This window comes from Mustela erminea, chromosome 18 (assembly GCF_009829155.1).
Source record: "Mustela erminea isolate mMusErm1 chromosome 18, mMusErm1.Pri, whole genome shotgun sequence".
Lineage (NCBI taxonomy): Eukaryota > Metazoa > Chordata > Mammalia > Carnivora > Mustelidae > Mustela > Mustela erminea.
In genome coordinates this window covers 31,441,045-31,462,201 of record NC_045631.1, presented here as the reverse complement: position 1 = coordinate 31,462,201, position 21,157 = coordinate 31,441,045, and the positions used below count along the sequence as shown (strand labels likewise).

Genomic DNA, 21,157 nt, shown 5'->3' with positions numbered 1-21,157 from the left:
CAGGATGTGTTTTAATCAAGTATGGAAAGATATGCAGATGTGGAAATGATTGTCATGAAGGAAGGAGTTTATACTTGAAGATCCTTAGAAACAGGAGACAGGATGCTATGCAGGGCCACATGGGGAGGCACCCAGATTGGGCAGGAGACAGGGTACAAGGAAAGGATATGGCCCAGATCCTTTATTGAAATTCTGGGTGGGTCGGGGGGACCTGAGTGGCACAGTCAGTTACGTGTTCAACTCTTGATTTCAGCTCAGGTCATGATCTCAGGGTTCTGGGATCAAGCCTGGTGTCAGGCTTCACACTTAGCAGGGAGTCAGTTTGAGATTCTGTCCCCCTCTGCTTCTCCCCCTGCTCGTGCGTGTGCGCGCACACACATACACACACACTCTCTCTCTCTCTCTCTCTCTCAAATAAATAAATCTTAAAAAAAAAATGCTGTGGTAAGGAATGGAAAAGGCAGGATAGATATGCTGAGTCATTTTGGGACTAGATAACTTAAATATTTTGGGCATGCTCTGGGTTGCAGGGCTCATCCCTCATTGTCCAGTGCCTGGCCCTTTGGTAATTTAGGAAGGAGGCGTATTGGCTGGGTATGAGAGCTGGGGTTGTGGGATCTGGATTGGTTGGTTTGCCCATCGAAGGCAAGCTCATAGGGGAGTCATTTGCTGTCTCTAGAAACTAGCTATCCCTGAGAGAAGCAGTATCTCCAGGATCATGACTTTAAATGCCAGAACATCAAGAATACAGTAAATAAGAAAATACAATCAATACAAGTTAGGTTGGTAACAGCCATTGTTTAGTGTTATACCATTATCATTGGTCTCTGCATTGCTGCTTTTATGTTATGTTTTTATCTCAAAAATAAAGAACAGCTATGAATTAACCACAGAACCTAAAATCTAGGATATTATCAATGACTTACACTGACCTAGGAGCTTCTACCCTAATCTTATAAGAGTCTAACAATTCCTTCTGCAGTTTATTAATGGATCTCAACACTTCATATGGAGAAGAATATCCTATTTTGGATGATTGCCAATGGTCATGTACCTGTCCTGTCCTCTCATCTGTCTCATCAGCTTGAATTTCAAGCTCTTTGAATGTTTTCCAACCTGTAACTTAAACACTGGCAAACAGAAGAGCATTTCACTTGGCTTTGGTTGAAAAATTCATGAATGCATGGAGATAAATGCTGATTGAAAAAACCATATATATTAATTTGTGTCTACGGAAGCCAATACCTCTGATAATGACAAAATATTCTTCACATCTCTTGAACAAAACCCTAAAACCAAGAATTTGGGAAGGAAAAGGCCTTTCCAGAGAGCTTTCCAAGTCTGGCTTGAGGCTATGGTAACACCCACAAGAGTCTTCTTACTGTCTAGATTTTCAGCAGCTCCACTATTCATTTTGAATGAGGGCAGCCAGACATTGTCAAACAGCAGCCAACAGACATGAAAGGACAGGGCTTCTCATAGCTTTTGAGAGTTTTGATAATGAAGTTTTTTGCGCAGGGAATTTGAGGGATGTTATGTTTAGAGAAATTGGTGGGACTGTTGTTGAAAAATCAGCGGAAATCAGATTCCTACAAGAAAGGACCTTGGAAAAGCCAGAGGTACACAGTCACAGGCAACAGGTATTCTGGGGAGAGGCTGTGTTGGGGTGATGCTTGGGGGACTTCAGACTGACTTTCCAGTTCCTCACTGTGATCCTGTAAGTGCTTAGGTATTTCTTTCCCCAGGTGTTTAGAAACATGACCAAGAAAGAACAGCTGTGTACGTTGAAGGCTGGATCAGTTCTGCCTCAGTCAGGCTTTTTGCTTTCTGCTCTTTCTGTAGTTCTGGGAAAAATATCCACATGGGTTCCTGAGCTATTGTTACAAACAGAGCAGTGTGTAAGACCAGGGTTTTAGGTCTTCATGGAAACATCCCCCCCTTTTTTTTTCTGCTTCATATCCTGTGGGAACTTTGGAATTTGGCTTTGTTATGTCCTAGCCCAATACCTCATAATCAAAAGGTTTTTAGAAATTTCCTCAGGTCTCAAGTACAAACCAAACAGTGGGTCTGGTTGTATTTTGTGCAGATAAAGTATAAATCATTTTCTGTCAGATTTTAGACTTCCTGAATGAACTGTCCTGGGAAAAGAGTAGTTGCGTATTCAAGGCTTCCACAATTTAGGGACTTTGGCTGGATCCCAACATATTTAGGAGACCCCATTTGAAAATATTTACCCATCCAAATGAAATGAAAAGGTTCTTGTCCTACAAATGGCCTCTGAAATAACTTTGGGAGTCCAGCCCCTGCCACTGAACAGTGGCTATTACCCTTGGACACTGGTAAGAGGAGCTTATAATTCTGAAATAATTTTCCTTTGAATTTGTGTCTCTTCAACTTCAGTTCACACATCAGCCTTCTTGTCTCCTCTCCCATGTTAAATTGGTCCATAAAACTCCACACGCCATAAAATGGAATCTCAGTGGTGGTATGGCAAAGCATCCCCCAAGGTCATCATTATGATAGACTCCCCATCCCACCACCCCAAACCCACCCCAGAAGAAAGTGGAAACAAAAGGCATGTTAGTCTGCAGAGTTTACCTATGGCAGCTCCCAAATGGCTGTATGTTTTTGTTTAGTTGGGATAGCAGCAGCCTTTATAAAAGGAGACCCCCTTTCTTTCTCTCCACATTCCTTATTTGAGTATGGATCTACATAGAAGATCAAGAAAATGCCACAGTCTCACTAGGTTCTAGAGAGCTGACACCAAGGACTTCCTGTGGCCTGGCTCCAGTTGCTTGTGGAACAGCTCAGCCTAGAGCAGCCAGCCCTGATGGTGTCTGAAATATTTGGCTCCTGGCTCAGGCTGTGGGCTGGCTGTCTGGTTTGTTTGAACACAAACTAGCCTGGGAGTCTTTGTGTAGAATGCTCCTGAAGATTTTTCCATGACATCTGCCAATTAAATGTATGAATTACTCTGTTTACGCCTCTGTGATAGGGAAGATATTTTATTCAGAAGCTAAGGATTTCTTTGCATCCTTGCTTTTTCTTCTGACATTTGCTAGCTTCTATTATGTGCCAGAAACCGGGCAGGAATGCCTTTATATTTGTGATTTCACTTTATTTCGTGGTATAGCCCTGATAAAGTGGCTTAGGGTTTCCATTTCATAGACAAGCAAACTGAGCTATAGAGATAGTCAGTGATTGATGTAGGGCCACACAATAATAAAGGCACAGTGGGAACTAGAATCAAAGTTTCCTTATTTCAATGTTGTTGTTTTTTAAAAATTCCTTTTAGTCTTCTCCATTCCAATTTCTTTATGCATTCTTGACTCTTTTGAGTTGGTATTCTTCATTCATTCTTTCATTCACTTGTTCAGAATGAGCATCTACCAGTGAGCCTCTACTGTCTACGAGGTACTAGGTCCAAAGACTAAAAGCACAGGAGTCGGCAAACATTCTGTAAAGAGTCAAATAATAAATATTTTAGGCATCAAGAGCCGTAGAGTTTCTGTTGCAGCTTCTCAGCTCTACATTGCAGCACAAAAGTGGCCACAGACAGCAAGTAGATGAGTGGACATGGTCATATTCCAATAAAACCTTATTTATGAAAATAGGCAGCAGGTCAGATTTGATACTCTAGCTGCAGTTTTTGATAGACTACCATGCAGTATACAACCTGCATACCCATACATACTATCTCTAGTGAGACACTGCATAATTGTATGTGTTGACTTTGAATTCTGAGCCTGTCATGAGAATGAGGATCCCTGTGCTTGGATAATCCCCTGGCCTCTCAAAATCATCCTGAGAGGCCCATCTGAGTAATCATTGCCTTCTGTGGTGAGATGCCACCTCTACTCTCGCACCACTCATGGGAATGTTGCTAATGAAACCCTTGTGTAACTTGGTGGGCAAGGTATTTAATAAAAGACAATAAGAAGAAGCCTGAGCCTCAGAGAACATGGAAGAGTCTAGGTTTGGCCATGGTCATCCATACACCTGATTACATTGTAGTGCTATAACAACAACAATTGTTACAATATCCAAACCGCAGATTGATGTTTATATGCCAGAGACACCCATCTGCATGATCTCGCTTGATCTTCACAATAATCCAGTTCATAAGTCTTGCCATTTCCACTTTCCAAATGAGGAAAAGAGAAGTTCAGACACAAGTCATACAAGCAGGAAGTAGCCAACTCAGGATTTAAGTGAAAGTCTGTTTCTTTCCAGAGTCCCTCACCACCAAAGGAGACTGCTTTTGAAAGAAGAAAATAGAAGAAAGAACAATCAGCTTTTATTGTTGTCATTGTTATTGCTTCTGTGGAATCATGGCAGCCAAATGAACTGTAGAGTAACTTGACATGAAAGATGCATTTGTGGAGACAGCAACCACACAGTATATTCCTATTAACTGGTCAGATACCTGAGGCACACAAGGCCTACTTCCAGTGTGTGCCCACAGTGCCCTCTACTGCCTAGGAGGAACACCACAGAGACTCTGTTCTTGGTTGCTTTCATGAAGATGACAGATGCTTACTACAGTCGTTGAAAATTGGAATTTGAGTCATGGTGTGAGATTTTATTAGGATTATTTTCTTGTTACTTCTAATAATTGTACACTGCATTGCTAGACTGGGGATCAGGGTGAGGAAGAGGAGAGAGAAGCCACAATCCACTCTTGGTTGGCTCCCGTCTGAACAAGAGTCCACATCTTTTCTAGGGTGGCCTATGGTCGATTGAATGGTGATGACATCTGGGTGAGGAGGAAGTCAAGGAGACTCCCGATGATCCCCGGGGGCATTTATAGCTCCAAGTCGGGTAAGTTTATTTAATTACTGGAAAAAAAAGTTTTCATGGAAATAAGTAAACAGTGCACTGACTTAATGGGTGCAAGGAAAGAGAACAATGTCAAGACAAAAGAATACAAACCAACTGATTGCTAAAGGAGCTAGAATGGGAGAATTTTTTTAAAAAAAAATTAAATAAATAAAATATCACCCTTCATGGTACAGTGGTGCTGTGGCCTGGGGATGGAACTGGAAACTTTGTGTGGTAAGTTCTAGTGGGATGTGGGTTGGGCCAAAATATATTTGTCTCCAAGAAATACATTTTTCAAAATGCTAAGCTTTATTTTTTTTTTTTTAAGTAAACAGCCAGGAAAATGCCAGGCTTGAGCCCTTTTTGAATGGGGCCCTGGGTATGTCTTATGGAAGTCCTTGTGAGGGGAAAACCCTTGGTAGCTTGACCCAAGCTAACTGCTGCACTGTAGGTCCATTCAGTTCAGCTTTCACCCATCCACTTTGAATATCTGCCCTCTTAGCATCCTTGGCTATGACCAAACCTCCCCTTTCCACCCTGCTGCCGGCACATGATGTGCTTCCTTTTTTCAAAGGAGCAGCCATTTTGGAAGAAATACAGGGCCCTGAAAAACAATTTTGTTGGTCTAGTAGTCAAATCTCTGAGCCCACAGAGATGTTTCTCTGCCTACCACATTTTCCTTGGCTCTTCCAGGCTCCATCCCTCTAAGCAAATATTCTCTCTCCATTTAGACTCCTTCTAACACTGAGTATAATGTAATGGAAAGAAGCATTGAAGACCTGGGTTTTAGCGGTTTTGCTCTTGACTTCCTTAGCATTTAATATCCTAGACTTTGAATTTTCTCATCTTTATTCAGTATTATCCATCATGTGGTGCCAATGGAGAATCAAATGGAATAATGTACATCAAAGTATGTTAATAAGGGTAATAGTCAAACAAATATTTATTAAGTGCCTGGTTTGTGCTTGGCATTGAGAAATACGAGGCTAAGACACAGATTCTTGACCTTGAAGAGTTTATAATTTTGTCAAAGAGGTAAACAGAGAAATAATATCATGTGTGAAGATTGGGTTGTGTTTTGTTTTGCTTTTCTTCTTGTTGGCCAAAGCAGACTAACCAATAACCTGTTTCAATCTATACCCATTGCCACTTACTCCCCTTCTTTTTTTAGACCTCAGATTTCTGATTTGCGAAATGAATGGGTGCCTAGATAATTTGTTGGACATGTTTGAAGGTGAGGGGAAGTGCTGTTAATAACTGTGCCAACTATGCCAGAGCAGCCAGTTGTAAATGGAAGTTGTTCCAAGCGATCAGAGATTATGGTCACTCTACAAATGAGTGAAGGCAAGCATTCAGTGAGATCTAAGGCCTATTCAAATTCTCACAATTTAGGACCTTACATTTATTATCAGAAGTCTTTCTTCTAGTTCCAGTTAGCCCATTTCCTCTTTGTCTTTCTTTGTGGGCATGGCTGTTGGTCGGAAATACAGAGAATGAGCTGAACACTGGCAATCCCTGAAAATCCTGGTTGCTGCCCACACAGGTCAAATCCTTTGTTGGTCAAACTGCCATATTCTTTGTGGCCACATCACCTATTGGAGCTTAGTCCAATCAGCTGGGAAACTAAATAGTAAACATAAGCATCAGAGGTCCTGCTACTGTGGAATGCTGAGCTCCTGAATTGTCTCTTTCCCCATCTCATATGCTTTTTAGATGACCCTCCTCTCCCAATGCAGTGAGCCCTGTGCTGACACGGCTGGTGAGTTTCCAGACAACACAAAGGTTTAATAGTACCCACCCACTGTGATTTCGGCCAGCTTAAGATCAATATGAGGAAAGGGTTCATGAGTTGATTTTGTGTATCTCTCTCTCCCTCCCTGCTTCTTACAGTTTGATCTTTTTACTTCCTCTATTGACATTTTTATGGGCTTGGAAGGAAGTCTTAAAAATAAAGTTTCTTGATTTTTCATTTACTTGCCATCCAACAGAAGTACCCCAACCACAACCAACTGAAACACAAACGAACCACGCAGGAGTTCTTGATAACCTCTTATATACACGCTCATACAATTTGTATTAAATGATAGGGGATTAGCAGTGCAGTCTCATATGTATGTTGCATATCTTCCCAGGATTACATACTTTAACATAATCTTGAAACGAAAGTAATGTGGCTGGGCTAATCATGCATCTTCTCAAACACATACCCATGACCCACATCATAGAGATTTGCATGGCCCTAGAGTTTTCCTTTCCATCATCCTTTCTAGTCTGATTACCTTTATGGAAAGCACTGAGGATTGCAGGAACAGACAGACTCTGGAGAAGTCTCATCATCCCAGCAGGCCTCGTAGGGTCTGGTCCTAACTGTTTTCAACTACATAATAAAATAACCCATTTTGGTGGTTTATTGGTGGGATAAGATTTTATACAGAAGGAACCAGGTGGGTGTTCAGAGAGGTAGGGTAGAAGGTTGAGAGAGAATATATTGATACAGCTACCAAATTCTTCCTGAACCAAAAGGAACTTGTTGAAGACACACTGAGAGAGCAGGTATGACCCCAGATACAATGGAATACACGTTTTTTTCCTTTCTCATTTCTGCACAGCTGGAGTATGCTGTGTTTCATCTACTGGGACCTTACTAAACGCCCATCTCAGCTGGCTACTTGCAGAAATGAGTAGGTCACCCCAGAAATTACAAATCCTGGTTTGTGGATGTCATCATCCACGTAACTATTTTATCAGGGAGCTGGGACAATTAATATTTGGTGATGGTGTAGGGAGTGAACCGGAAGTAGAAATTAGTATGATTGGGACTGCTGGCTTTCTTGGCTAATTCTTGCTATTTTTTCCAAATTAAGTTTTACTCTTATCCATGCTTCATATTCTGTATCCCTCTCTGTTGGTTCTCCAGAAGACTGGCAGTCTTTATTTAGTAAGTAGGACTTAATGATTCTTAATCCAAGGGCTTCAGATTCCTGGCATGTTTTGAAGGAAAGCATGCATGTTATCTCAAATTCTTTTGGCTTTATATTTTAAAATGCTATCTTGACGATCAAAAGTGAAAGCTCTTCTCTCATGTTGAGCCCAGCTGTCCTGTGAGGTCAGGGACAACCCTGCTCAGCTGTGCACAGCAATTTGGCACTTCCAGTCCTCACCCTACTTTGCCCTGCAAGTACAGATGTGATACTGTTGAGTCCCTACAGCTAGTAAAGATGATTTGAGGTTTTCAACATAATTTAGCCAGTGTTAAGTGAGCATCTATTCTGTCCCAGATTCTTCTTTTAAGTTTAAAGATAGTTTTAAGTTTAAGAAAGGGTGGCTGGGCTAGCAAGATGAAAAAAAATATGTTTTCAAGAATATATCTAATATTTTATTGAGGGATATTCAAGTGCATGGCATGTAAATAATTGGGAAACAGCATATATAAACAACTCATAACAAGGCAAATTGAAATAAGAGGCATATGGAAGCATTAGCAGCTCCTAGAAGAAGGAGCTGTTAATTCTGCCTAGGATATCAGAGAGGACTCGTCAAGTATGTTGAAACTCTGATAGTTTAACCTGAGCTTTGAATATTAATCCAAACATGCATTCCATCGCCATTTACTGAATGCCTGGTTCAAGTGACAGACAGTGCAGATTATTACAACTCTTGCCACCAGAGAACTCATGACCTACCTGCTAAACCAGATAAATATATTATCATAAAATAAAAAAGATATGTTTTACACTGTTAATTATAGTAATAGCCTCCGCTTTTTAAATAAAAATCACTGTGTGCTAGGTTCATTCATTAACCATCCATTAATTCATTTTTGATTCATTATCTAATTATAGTGCACAATCACCCCATACATTAGTGTCTAACAGAAGTTTACACAAGAGGAAACTTGTCCAGAGTTGCCTTGCTAGTCAGTTGAAGAACCAGAATTTGAATTCTTGAATCCATGTCTGTTGGATTCTGAAGTCCGTGCTCTTAAATATTAAGCAAGAGTTGGGTGGAGAGAACAATGCAAAGTAAGGGAACAAAAATCAGAAAGACATAGCAGAGTAAGATGACCTTACAGGATCAGGATGGGGCCCTTCTTCTGTGGTTGGAATGTACACCATCCTGAGGGATTTTATGCAAGGCTGGACAGATAGGATGGGGTTTGATTTTTGAGACCCCTAGATATCAAACTAAGGAGTTGAGTTTTTATTCTGTAAATTGTGGGTACCCACACCAGAGATTTTAGATTACATCCTTGTAATGTGAGAGAGCATCATGAAAGTATCTCTGCCTAAATAATGAGGAGGAGGATGGGTTTCCTGAATCCTCATACATCTTTCTGAAGATTGTGGTAAAGGTTAGGACTCTGGGCTGTGGGTTTGAAATTATTTTCTTTTCTGAATAGATACAAATGGCTTGTCTAGAATTAATCTTTACATTCAGTAGCTATGAATCCAAGTGTGCAAAATACATGGTAACATCTTTATTTTTCTGGAGTGCTACTTAATTCTAATATGACAGAAAATGTAGTCTTAATTAGTTTTTTACAGACATTTTAGGTTTAAACACAGTCAGATGAGAATTTACGCCCTCTTTCTCCTTGTGTGGACCAAAATTTGGAGGGATGGTGGGGGTGGGAGGAGGAAAGTGTGGCACCTGATCACTGGTCACTGGTATCCATCCAGTCCTGCAGTATTCTCCAGCCAGTGATCATAAACTGTACCATTCTCATTCTGTTGAGCTCCTTATGCCCTTCTGTGGCCTTTTGCTCCCCTGTCTGGAGAGTTTTCAAGTATTTTCTCACACCATTCTGGGGCCATACAAGACTTGGGGGTCTAGGTGAGGTCTTCTTAGACCTTCATGATTTTCCCAAACCCTCATCAGGAAGCAAACTCAAATCCCTTCTCTCACTGATCCCTCCCAGGACTTGGACTCAATACAAAGGGATGAGGCAGAGCACAGAACCCTCCAGACCTTGCTTCAGCTCGTCCTTCTCCTCCTACCCTTCACCTACTGTGCTCAGAAGATCTTTATCTACTTGTGTAGGGGGAGAAGAGTTTTGCAGGAAAACTAGTTCTGCCTAACGGCATATTCTTCCAAGTCTCTCTTACCGTGGTATAACCTGGACCAAGCCTTTTGAGCTTAAAAACCTGAATTTTGGTGAATGATCTCCACTTCCCTGAATACAAGAGGCCCCCATGGTAAGGAGAGGGTATAGATAAAAACACATGAGTTAGCATTTTGCAATATTGTTCCTATGTTTTTAGAACCTTGATATGAATTTTAGCACCTTGGAGAAACCAATTTGAGTTCTCTTTTTATTCAAAGAAAAATTCAGTCTCCATAGCCAGGCATTTTTTAAAATGGCAAATTCATAAATTCCACTTTCTTATTTTCTTTGATTCCCCAACAAGGGTCTCATCTATGATCAAAGCCTTTTTGTTTTTTAACAGCAACTGGCATATCCTTGAAGGTATAATTAGCTACCATAGTAACTATAAATTATAATCTTCCTTTGACTTCCCAGACAACCTAAATAAGATGCCATCACTTTCCCCCTACAATTAATACTCCCTGAAGAAATATCTGAGTGTCATGATCTATTGCTAAATTTGGAACATAGAGGCAAAAATTTGGTCATTTCCACTAGAAGTTACAGTGGTAGCAAATTAACTGAAATTAACAAAATACACGGACATGAAACTTGAGTTAGCAAAACAAATGGACTAGGAGCTTGTGAAACTGAAATCTAAGTATGAGTTGAAAAAGTCTTATTTATGCTTTGATTGCCAAAAATGTGAGCAGAAGGGAGTGTTGTTATCACTCATTTAACTGATACAGTAAATTAAGGGCATACAGGTTTATTTGCTGTCACTCTTTAGAGCATTTACTGCCAATTTGCAGTGGAGTGTTATAAAGATTAAGCTATAATTCTGTCCTTATAGTTAGGAGGGACAGGTGAATAAACTTACACCTGCATAGCTACAGGTGTTTTCCAGGCACTGTGGTAAACACACTACAGTGTTCTTCTCATTCAGTTATAGTAATAGCATTAAAAGTAGATCCTGTCATTCCCATTTTATAGATGTGGAAATCCAGTTTCTAAAAGATGAAAAGAATTGGCCAGAATCAGCCCCACTAGTAAAAGACAGACCCCATAGTTCAACTCTGATCTGTATCTGACTGAAGTAGGACACAGTTTTCTTCATTTTCTTTCTTTTTTTTTTTTTAATTTCTTTTCAGCGTAACAGTATTCATTGTTTTTGCACCATACCCAGTGCTCCATGCAATCCGTGCCCTCTCTAATACCCAGCACCTGGTTCCCCCAATCTCCCACCCCCCGCCCCTTCAAAACCCTCAGGTTGTTTTTCAGAGTCCATAGTCTCTCATGGTTCACCTCCCCTTCCAATTTCTCTCAACTCCCTTCTCCTTCATTCTCTTTTCCTGAGCCTAACTCTGTATAATGAAAGATACCATGGCAGACTCATTGAGGGATGGCTCTGTCCTGGGGATTGGTGGTTCTTCCCTCTGAGAATAATCTGGGTGACTCCCAGGACCAAATTTACTTAGCTCTCAGGGAATGGGGATATCGTGTCAGTCCCCCCATTTCCATTTGTTTTCACACCTCTAGCTCCATGACCTCTTATTTTTAAGAGAAGGTGAAGGAAATGAAAAAAAAAAGAGTGCATACTATGTCCCAAATGCTTAAACAATTTTAGAAGCTATATATTACTATTCTCTTCCCTATAACTTGAAAATCTAGAGCTCAGTGAGGTTTAAAGACATGTCTAATACTAAAATTAAAAAAATGCATATATTTAGTGATGTTTACAAATAAAGCAGAAGACATACAAAATCACACTATTAAAATGTAGAGCTGGGAATCAAACCCAAATTTGTCTTCCTTCAGAAAACCTTTTCTCCTTACACTATATATTTATTCAGCAAATATTTATTGAGGGCCTGATTATGTGCTAGAGCTCATATCAATTAGTAAATAAAATAAACATGGTATTGCTTTCACAGAACTTATCATCTAGTAGAGAAGACAGATAATAAATAAAAATAAATTAATATAATATATGCTACTATGAGAAAGAATAACTGGGAGTTCATTAGAAATTAAATGTTATAATATATGATCTGTTTCTCAGAGAAGAAACTAGGGGGAAATAGGTGGTCTGAGAGGTTTTATCTGAGGAAAAAGGCAGTTAAACTGAGACCTGGGGTGTGAAGAAGTTGGGGAAACTATTCAGGGCAGAGAAGAGGCTGTGTGAAGCCCCTAGGACAGTAAAGAATTTGAAGTGTTCACAGGACAGAAATAACTTCTGTTTGGCTGGAGAGGATTCTCTTTAGGGAAGAAGGTCATAGAATAAGTTGCAGATCTAGGCAGAGGCAGATCATATAGGAAATTGAAGTCATGTTAATGAATTTGGATTTCATTCTAGATTCTGTGATGAGCCAGAGAAATGACAGGATGTGTATAGAAATAGGTTGCTCTGGTAGCTCCATGACGACAGTATTTGAAGGAAAAGTAAAATGATAATGGTATATTTAGGGAAATCATAGTGAGTTGTGCTAACTAGGGGATTGTGTGTGTGTGTGTGCGATGGGTAAATATAATATGTAAACACACACTATGTAATATATAGGCTTATAGTAAATATAATAAATAGTATAGTAAATATAGAGCAAATAAGGTATGTGGGAAGAAGAGCCAGGATTTGCAGGTTCTAGTCTAGAGTCAAGGGAGAAATTAGACCAGTTTGCAGGTTTCAGATATGAGCAATGGGTAGATGGTGGTGTCATTACTGAGACAGTGAAGACTGGGGAAACAAACATATTTGGGGAGAAGATCGAGAGTTTTCTTTTGGACATGGGAGATTTGGGCTCTCATGTAGCTTGTTGGTTGTATGAATTTGGAGCCCCAAAGAAAAAATTTGAATGGGAGATATAAATTCCTGAGTCATCAGCTTATAGATGTCATTTAAAATAAAAGGAATGAGTAAGTTTACCTTAGGGGAATTTAGAAAGTCAGAGAAGATGGCTTACAACTTAGCCATGAAGTAGTCCTTTATTTAAAATTAGATTATAAGAGATGGATGCCTCAGAAGAGACAGAGAAGGAAAGTCCAACAGGGAAGGAGCCAACCCCTGAGAATAGTAAATGCTGCTGATGGACCTAGAACTCTCAGCCATGATGTAAACGATCTGTGTCTGCACTGTCCAGTATGGGTCTGATTTTCATATTGAAATACTTCATAACAGTAAAAGTCTAAAAGGACAACAGCTGAAAATTGGCCACCAAATTTGGCACCAGGAGGTTACTGTTGTATGAAACAGGGAGGAGATGAAGTGAAGGTGGAAGCCTTTGGAAAAATACCTAGTAATGCAGTTTCTGGGTTAGTGTTCATAGCAGCACTGTCCACAATGGCCAAAATAAGAAAAGCGCCCGATGTCCATCAACAGGTGAATGGATAAAGAAGTTGTGGTATATACATACAATAGAACATTACTTGCCATCAAAAATAAAGAAATCTTGCCATTTGCAATGATGTGGCTGGAACTAGAAGTTATTATGCTAAGTGAAATAAGTCAGAGAAAGACAAATAACACATGATTTCACTCATGTGTGGAATTTAAGGGAAAAAAACCAGATGAACATAGGGGGAAGGAAGGAAAAATAAATAAGATGAAAATTGAGAGGGAGGCAAACCATAAGAGACTTTTAACTATAAGAAATAAACTGAGGGTTGCTGGAGGGGAGGTGCATGATGGGAGGAGGGACAATTTGGTGATGAGCATTAAGGAGGGCACTTGAGGTAGTGAGCACTGGCTGTTATTGCAACCAGTGAGTCACTAAATTCTCCCTCTGAAACTAATAGAAATTTTTAAAAAAAGAAATGGAAGTGGAAACCTGCTGGGAATGGCCAGCAATCCCTGTACCAGCGGATGAAAGATTACCCCAAACTTTGCTATGAAAGAGAGAAGGTAAGGGGGTCAGTGCTCAGAGATGAACACCTTTTGCTTTTCTCTCCTGCTTTTATTGGTCCTTCAGGAAAATCATAAAATCTTTATGACTGTTTCTCAAGCACATGATGTGTGACAGGGGTCTTACTGGGACTAGGAGGATGCGTTTATGGGAAAGATAAAATATGCTAATCTGTGTGTTCTACGAGTTCTGCTAAACATAGCCTTGGGGGACAATGCATACATCTTTTAGGTCACAGGACCGCTGTTTGGGAGTGCCTGGGTGGCTCAGTCCTTAAGTGTCTGCCTTGGGCTCAGGTCCTGATCCTAAACTCTGGGGATGGAACCCCTGCTGAGCAGGAAGTCTACTTCTCCCTCTCCTACTCTCCCTGCTTGTGTTCCCTCTCTCACTGTCTTTCTGTCAAATAAATAAATAAAATCTTAAAAGAAAAAAGAAGAGAAAGCTTCGGGGAAGGCAACTCCTCACAGCATTCCTATGACAGAGTGGTCAAGCAGGTCTTGGTATTCCAAAGGCCTACACCCTTCCCCAAAACCTTCTGTCGCCCCTAGTGGCCTCTGTGTTACATTTTAGCAAGCCAGGTTTTATGGATGATTTCATACTCTACATTAACCCCAAGAGAAACAGAAACTAATATAGGTAGAGAAGGCAAAGAAAAGGAAATAGAAGTCTTTGGATGATACTTGGAATATTGCCTCCGAAAGGGAGAACAAAAATTGGATAAGAGTGACAGGAACATGAAAGTTCAAAAGAAAGGTATTTTATGTGTGGGAATGGAAAATGCCATTTACCTATTTATTTATCAGATATTCATTGAGCACCATCAAGTTTCAGCACCAGTTCACACCCTGGAGATGGAACAGTGAAAAGGCCAAGGAAGACTTCTACTCTCACTGGATTTATAGTCTATTGGGTGAGGGGAGACAATAAACAAGAAACAATAAATTAGTTAACTAAATGACAATTACATAGAGTTATAAGTACTGTACAGGAAACAAAATGAAGTAATAGGAGCAGTAGTGACTGCAAAGGGAATGAGAGCTATTTAAATAGGAGGGTCAAGCAGGGCCTTTCCAAGGAGGTTAGATGAGCCAAAACCAGCTAGCCCTAAGAAACGTACCAGAGTGAGTCTGAATGCTGCTGGTTGACCCAACTGAGAGGTAAAAATGGTTCAGGTTGGGAGAGGGGGGATGAGTGAAGGCCCAATGTTGAGGAGGTAAGGGAAGAAGAGAAAGATTCACCTTAGATAAGAGTAAGGATACTTCTTCAGAGGTGGACTATATGGCTTGAGTGATACGAAGAGATTGAGCAGTTATTGTTAGTGAGGAACTGGAGAAGGCACACTGAAAGCATGGGAGATGGTGATCAAATGTAGGATGCTTGTAGTCCCGATTAACAAGCCCAGAGCATGGTATCAGAGAGAGAAGTTGAGGAATCATGTTTTGGATATTGGAGTAGTGGTCTTCAGAGCTATGGGTGAGAAATAGAGAGGCTGGGGTATTAGATGAATTGCCCACATGTGTGTTGAAATCAGCAAGAATGATGACTAAAATTGGATGCAGGGGTGGAACATGAGCCAGAGCTAATTTATTATAATATATGGGAAATGGCCAGAAAAATGGTAGCAATAAAGAGAGTATATATACAGGAAGTAAACTCAAATAAAGGGTTTTGCAAGAGAGAACAGAAGTTAGAGTTTAAAAGTGGGAATGGGGAATAGGGGGGATATTGACCTTACCTCTCTGTCCTAAGATATGTAGGAATTAAAAACAAAAAGTCTCTGCTAAAGAGGACTTCGGGCAGAACTCTGTTGGTTCTTTAGCTAATAGCATCTCCCCATCTTTTCTTATTTGCCTAAAAATCTCAATCATGTATCAAGTGCCAGAGGATTAATAATTCTTGGTCTAAAATCACAAAGTCGTATCATTCCCTTTTGCCAGTACTTTCTTGTGTAACCTTTTTTGTAGCTAAGGGTGGCTATGACAGTGGTTATGGCCAAAGGACATTCATTCAACAAAATGTATTTTTGAGCACTTGTTTACATAACAGTGGTTCTAGGTGCTGAAGATATAGCTGTGAACAAAACACACAAAAGCCATGCTTTTTTGGAGCTTACATTCTAATGAGGGGAAGCAGACAAGAAACAAGTGAATACATATTTCAAATAGTATTAAGTACTTCAAAAAAACATGGGGGAAGACAGAGTGTATCAGAGAGTTACTATATTAGAAAGGTTGTAAGGTCAGATGCAAATGGAAATCTACTGGATGTTTCCAGAGAAGTTTCTGGAAAAATTTTTGTTCTATCAAAAGGATGATTGTGAGACGTGAATTTATTGTCATCTCTCTTTCTCCTTATTTTTGTTCTGGATATGGATGTGATGTGGGCTATAACAGCCATTGTGTGACAATGCTATGGTTAACAGAGTGAAAAGAAGCAATCAGAGCAACACTGAGATTTTCCCCAAATTTAAAGGCAGTTTTCTGTAGACTTCTTGCTACATGAGATTATTGAGTGTCTTTACTGTTTAAGTCACCAAGTCTTTCCATTTGCAGCTAAAAGTATTCTGTTATAGAGCTACATCAAAAGCAATGTCATCTGGAGAGAACCAGGTTTCAGCTCAAAGGGCTAAGTAAATGCTTAAAGGATAACAGATCAGGAGTTTGAGGAAGCATGGCCTGGGATTTGAGAAGGATGGGAAGGTGAGCACTGATTAGTGTATATTGCTGTGTAACAAAGTACTCCCAAATGTAAGGGCTTAACATTCAACATTTATTATCTCCTAATGTCCGTGGTCCAGGAAATCAGGAGTGGCTTACCTGGGTGGTTCTGGCTCAGAACTTTCCATGTGCTTGCTGTCAAGATGTTATCTGGGGCTGCAGTCATCTGAAGGCTTGCCCCAAGCTGGAGCATCTGCTTCCACGATGACTCCAGTCACTTGGCTATCCATAGAAGACCTCAGTCTTCACCAGGTGTACCTCTCCGTGGAGCTGCTTGCATATCCTCTCATGACAGCTGGCTGCCTCTCAAAGCATGCAGTCCAAGAGAAAAAGATGAAAGCGTTAATGTCCTTTATAATCTAACTTTGGAAGTCGCGCCATCATTTTTGCAACATCTTATTGGTTGTACAAGTCAGCTCTATTCAGCATAGGAGGGGACTGCACATAGGCATGAATCACCAGGAGGCCACCATTGGGGCTGTCTGCCAGATTTAAATCACAAGATTTACAGCGCAGATGAGAATGAAATTAGGGGGATTTAGATTTCTGATGGTGAATGAGGGAAATTAGTATGGGAGGCATGGTGGAATTGGTCCCAGTAATCTCTTAGAGGAGACTGGCAGTCAGTCCTAGTGCTGTTTTCCTGACCACATCATTGGATGAAGTCTTTGAGCCAAGTGTTGGTTCAGGAGGCTCCTGGTGATGAGGTCTCAGTGATTGGTGTGTGCTTCCCAGGATGTCATTGGGAGTATGGCTGACTGAAGAGTTGGAAGGTGTAGAAAAAGAGGAAGAACAGACTGAAACTTCTTCAGTTGCATTATAATTCTAGCTTCACCACCCTCTCTCCCAACTAGAAACTGGGGTGCCATTATTGACATTGGTTCTTTGAGCAAATACCCCACCCCATCTTCCTTTCATTCCATTCTCAAAACCCATTTTTAAACTCTTCCTTCTTTCTTGGCACAACTAGTGTGTTATTCTTTACCACAAAGGGTCTTTGTACTCAGTAATTTAAAGCAGTTTGTGTCAGAATGACATTAATTATGTCAGGATCTATTGAAACCCTTTATGAAAGATATTTTGTTGTTGTTAAGAATGAAATGCAAAGAAACCACTCTTTTTTACAGTGGACATCAGAGCCTGCTGGATTGTGGAATTCAATAAATAAAGACAGTTAGGGGGGATTAAGGACAAGTCAACTTTTCAAAAGGATAAAATATATAGTTTCCAAAACACCCATTCTTGGGTATAGGCTAAAGACCAATATCTTTTGCTTGTAACTTGTTTTAGCAAAATTCCAGCATTTAATTATTAGTTTGGTGAATGACCACACCAGACCATTTAGTGTAACATGACAGGCCCTGAAGGGAGTAGTCAGTAATTTGAAACACTAACCATGTGTTTTGTCTAAAAAATTAATACCTGTAGCATGATTGGAGTGGCATGGTTCCACCAATCAAAATGTAGAAATAGAACTCCATGGTATTAATAAACGCAGCTACTGTTCTGGCTTATGGCAAACATAATAGATGCCATTTATTAACGGTTTACTGTGGGCCATTGCTGTAGATGTATTATCTCATTTCATCTTCTTGACCACTACATAAGCTAGAGAACAGCAAAAGGAGCTAACATTTACAGAACACGCACTATATTCCACAAATTTTTTTTTAAAGATTTTATTTATTTATTTGACAGAGAGATATCACAAGCAGATGGAGAGGCAGGCAGAGAGAGAGAGAGAGAGAGAGAAAGAGGGAAACAGGCTCCCCGCTGAGCAGAGAGCCCGATACGGGACTCGATCCCAGGACCCTGAGATCATGACCCGAGCCAAAGGCAGCGGCTTAACCCACTGAGCCACCCAGGCGCCCTATATTCCACAAATTTTTACACATTTTGTTGATCTGACTTAATCTTTATAACATAATATTTGTCCCTGTGTTAAAGATGAAAAACTGGATTAGAAAGTGTAATACTGACAGTAAATGATAGAGGGGAGATCTGGACTAATGCTCGTCTAATTCTGTGTTCATATGCTTAACAGCTATACTACCTCAAAAAGATAGTGAGATCTAACTCATTCTGGCTGAACTTGAGGAAGCAGATTATGGACTGATACAGGTAAAGCGTTTATTCCACACATTTGAAAAAAGAATTAGTTCCACTCCCTCATGTTTAATTACAAATAGCACCTCCTGCTGGGTTAGTCAGTAGAAATCCTTAAGGATTGCTTTTAATAATCAGCCAAGCAGATTTGTAATTGTACAGATAGATTTAAGGAGCTTGCAAAGAACTTGTTCAAAATATAGCGGTGACTGCTACGTTACAGGTATTATCATAAATACTGACTTCAACCCTGAAATATAGACACTAAGGTATTAGGCATTGCTGTGTTGCCTACTTAGAAACAATTCATCACTACCTTCCTAATTTTTAACAATTTTAGTTGAACTATCCATCCTTCTCCTGTGGTCTTATGCTGCAGGTGAGGTGAGCCCAAGCCTGAGGGATGAATCATGATGAAACCCAACCAGTTCTAGTAGTGCAGCACCCCTTGCCAGTGATTGGCTTGGGCATGGACATATAATACATTGCTAGTCAATGAGGCATGAGGAGCAGGCTGCCCAGGGGATTCTGGGAAGATTTCCTTCATTAGCTTAGAGACATCTCTGCTGATCATAGTCATGTCTGTGTGTCATGCCTAGAATTACTTCAGCACTCTTAACAACAATGAGGGAATTTGGACAAGTACCAAGAGTGACAGACAGAACATGGGGAAAAAAAATCTGGTGTTACGATGATGTCGAGTTGCTAACTAACTAACTCTAAAACTTCTTATTTTGGGAGTTAATGTATTTTCTGTGTCAAGTTGGGTATGTGAGGTTTTTCTTGCAATCTACAGCTCAGCTTCCTGATAGATTTATCATCCCTCTTTTTCTGGGGAAAAAAAAAATCTCCGTCTCCATGATCCCTTAGCATTTCCTTCAGGTAATACACTGGCTCTCACTCTTCCTTCTGTAGAATTAATTTGTGTTGCAAAACCCTTTTCTCACTGGGAGAGTAGAGGGCAATTGAAATTAGTGTTTTCCTGCACGCTGAATGTCTCCGTTACATGTATAACTGGGGACACAGTGATGACTAAGGAGTCTTCCCAGGTCTTCCACAACACTTTGACAGCACATGTATACAAACAGCTTCCACTTCTTCAATACCAGAGATTAAAATTCTTTGATGGTCTGCCATTGCTTATAGGATAAACTCGACTTCTTAACAATGTCTACAAAGACCATCAGTCTGGCTTCATCTTTTGTCTCCAGCTTCTTCCGCTACTCAGACAGCCTCAGATAGAGGACCCCAGACAAATCCTTGTCACTTCCCCAGAGTATATCCTCCTTCCAGCCTCAGAGCATCTGCAAGTTCTGTTCTGTTTTGGCTATTTTTTTTTAAAGATTTTATTTATTTTTTTGGACAGAGATCACAAGTAGGCAGAGAGGCAGGCAGAGAGAGAGGAGAAAGCAAGCTCTCCGTGGAACAGAGAGCCTGATGTGGGGCTCGATCCCAGGACCCTGGGATCATGACCTGAGCTGAAGGCAGAGGCTTTAACCCACTGAGCCACCCAGGGGCTCCCTATTCTTTTTTAAAATGAATTTACTTTTGGGAGGGGGGAGTGAGTACTTGTGCATGAGCAGGGGGAGGGCAGAGGGAGAGAGAGAATCATCTGCTGAATGGGGAACCCAATGTGGGGCTCGATCCCAGGACCCTGAGATCATGACTTGAACCAAAATCAGGAGTCAGCCACTTAACTGATTGAGCCACCTTGGTGCTTCTGCTTTGGCTGTTCCTACTCCTTTTCTTTACTGGGATATTTCTTTTTCATCCTCCAGGTCATAGCTTTGCATCACTTCCTATCCTCTTTTAAGTCTTCTAATTCTCCTCTGAAGCATTTATCACAGTAGTAATTACTTAAATCACATATTCATGTTCTCTTCCCACTAAATTGCTAGCTCTAGAAAGGCAGGGGCTCTGTCCACCTTGTTTACCATTACTTCTCTGGCTCCTAGCCTGGAGGATTGAATTTAGGACAGGCTCCATAAATGTTTTTTGAATGAGGTAATGAATGATTAATGAAGATACCTCTCCACTGCTTGTTTGTACCTTGTACAATGGTCATGGTTTGCTTGGATGGGAGCTAGGAGAAGCACTTATATGTGCATTTTTCCCATACTCTACATCTGGCCTATTTTTATAATATTGACATTATAATATTATAATATATAATATATTATATATTATCATATATAATATAATATAATATTATATTGACAGAGGTCATTACCCTATTCCATATTTTCCTAGGACTCTGGCCTATTTTTATAATATTGACATTATAATATTATAATATATAATATATTATATATTATCATATATAATATAATATAATATTATATTGACAGAGGTCATTACCCTATTCCATATTTTCCTAGGACTCTGGCCTATTTTTATAATATTGACATTATAATATTATAATGAAAGAGGTCATTACCCTATTCCATATTTTCCTAGGACTTCTATAGTGCTCATCTTAGTAAGTACTTTGTGTTCAGTCTTGCCATCCACACTTAACACCCCTCAAC

At 40.2% G+C, this 21,157-nt stretch overlaps 1 protein-coding gene across 1 annotated transcript in view; it reads left to right on the top strand.

Moving 5' to 3' along the window:
• The window catches only part of ANKFN1 (ankyrin repeat and fibronectin type III domain containing 1), a 489,950-nt gene that overhangs the window by 13,098 nt on the left and 455,695 nt on the right, over nucleotides 1-21,157 (top strand). The window contains exon 2 of the mRNA XM_032320627.1: nucleotides 4,724-4,821. Within this exon, the coding sequence (XP_032176518.1) occupies nucleotides 4,788-4,821 (34 nt within the window). The 5' untranslated portion in view covers nucleotides 4,724-4,787. The remainder of the gene's footprint in view (nucleotides 1-4,723; nucleotides 4,822-21,157) is intronic.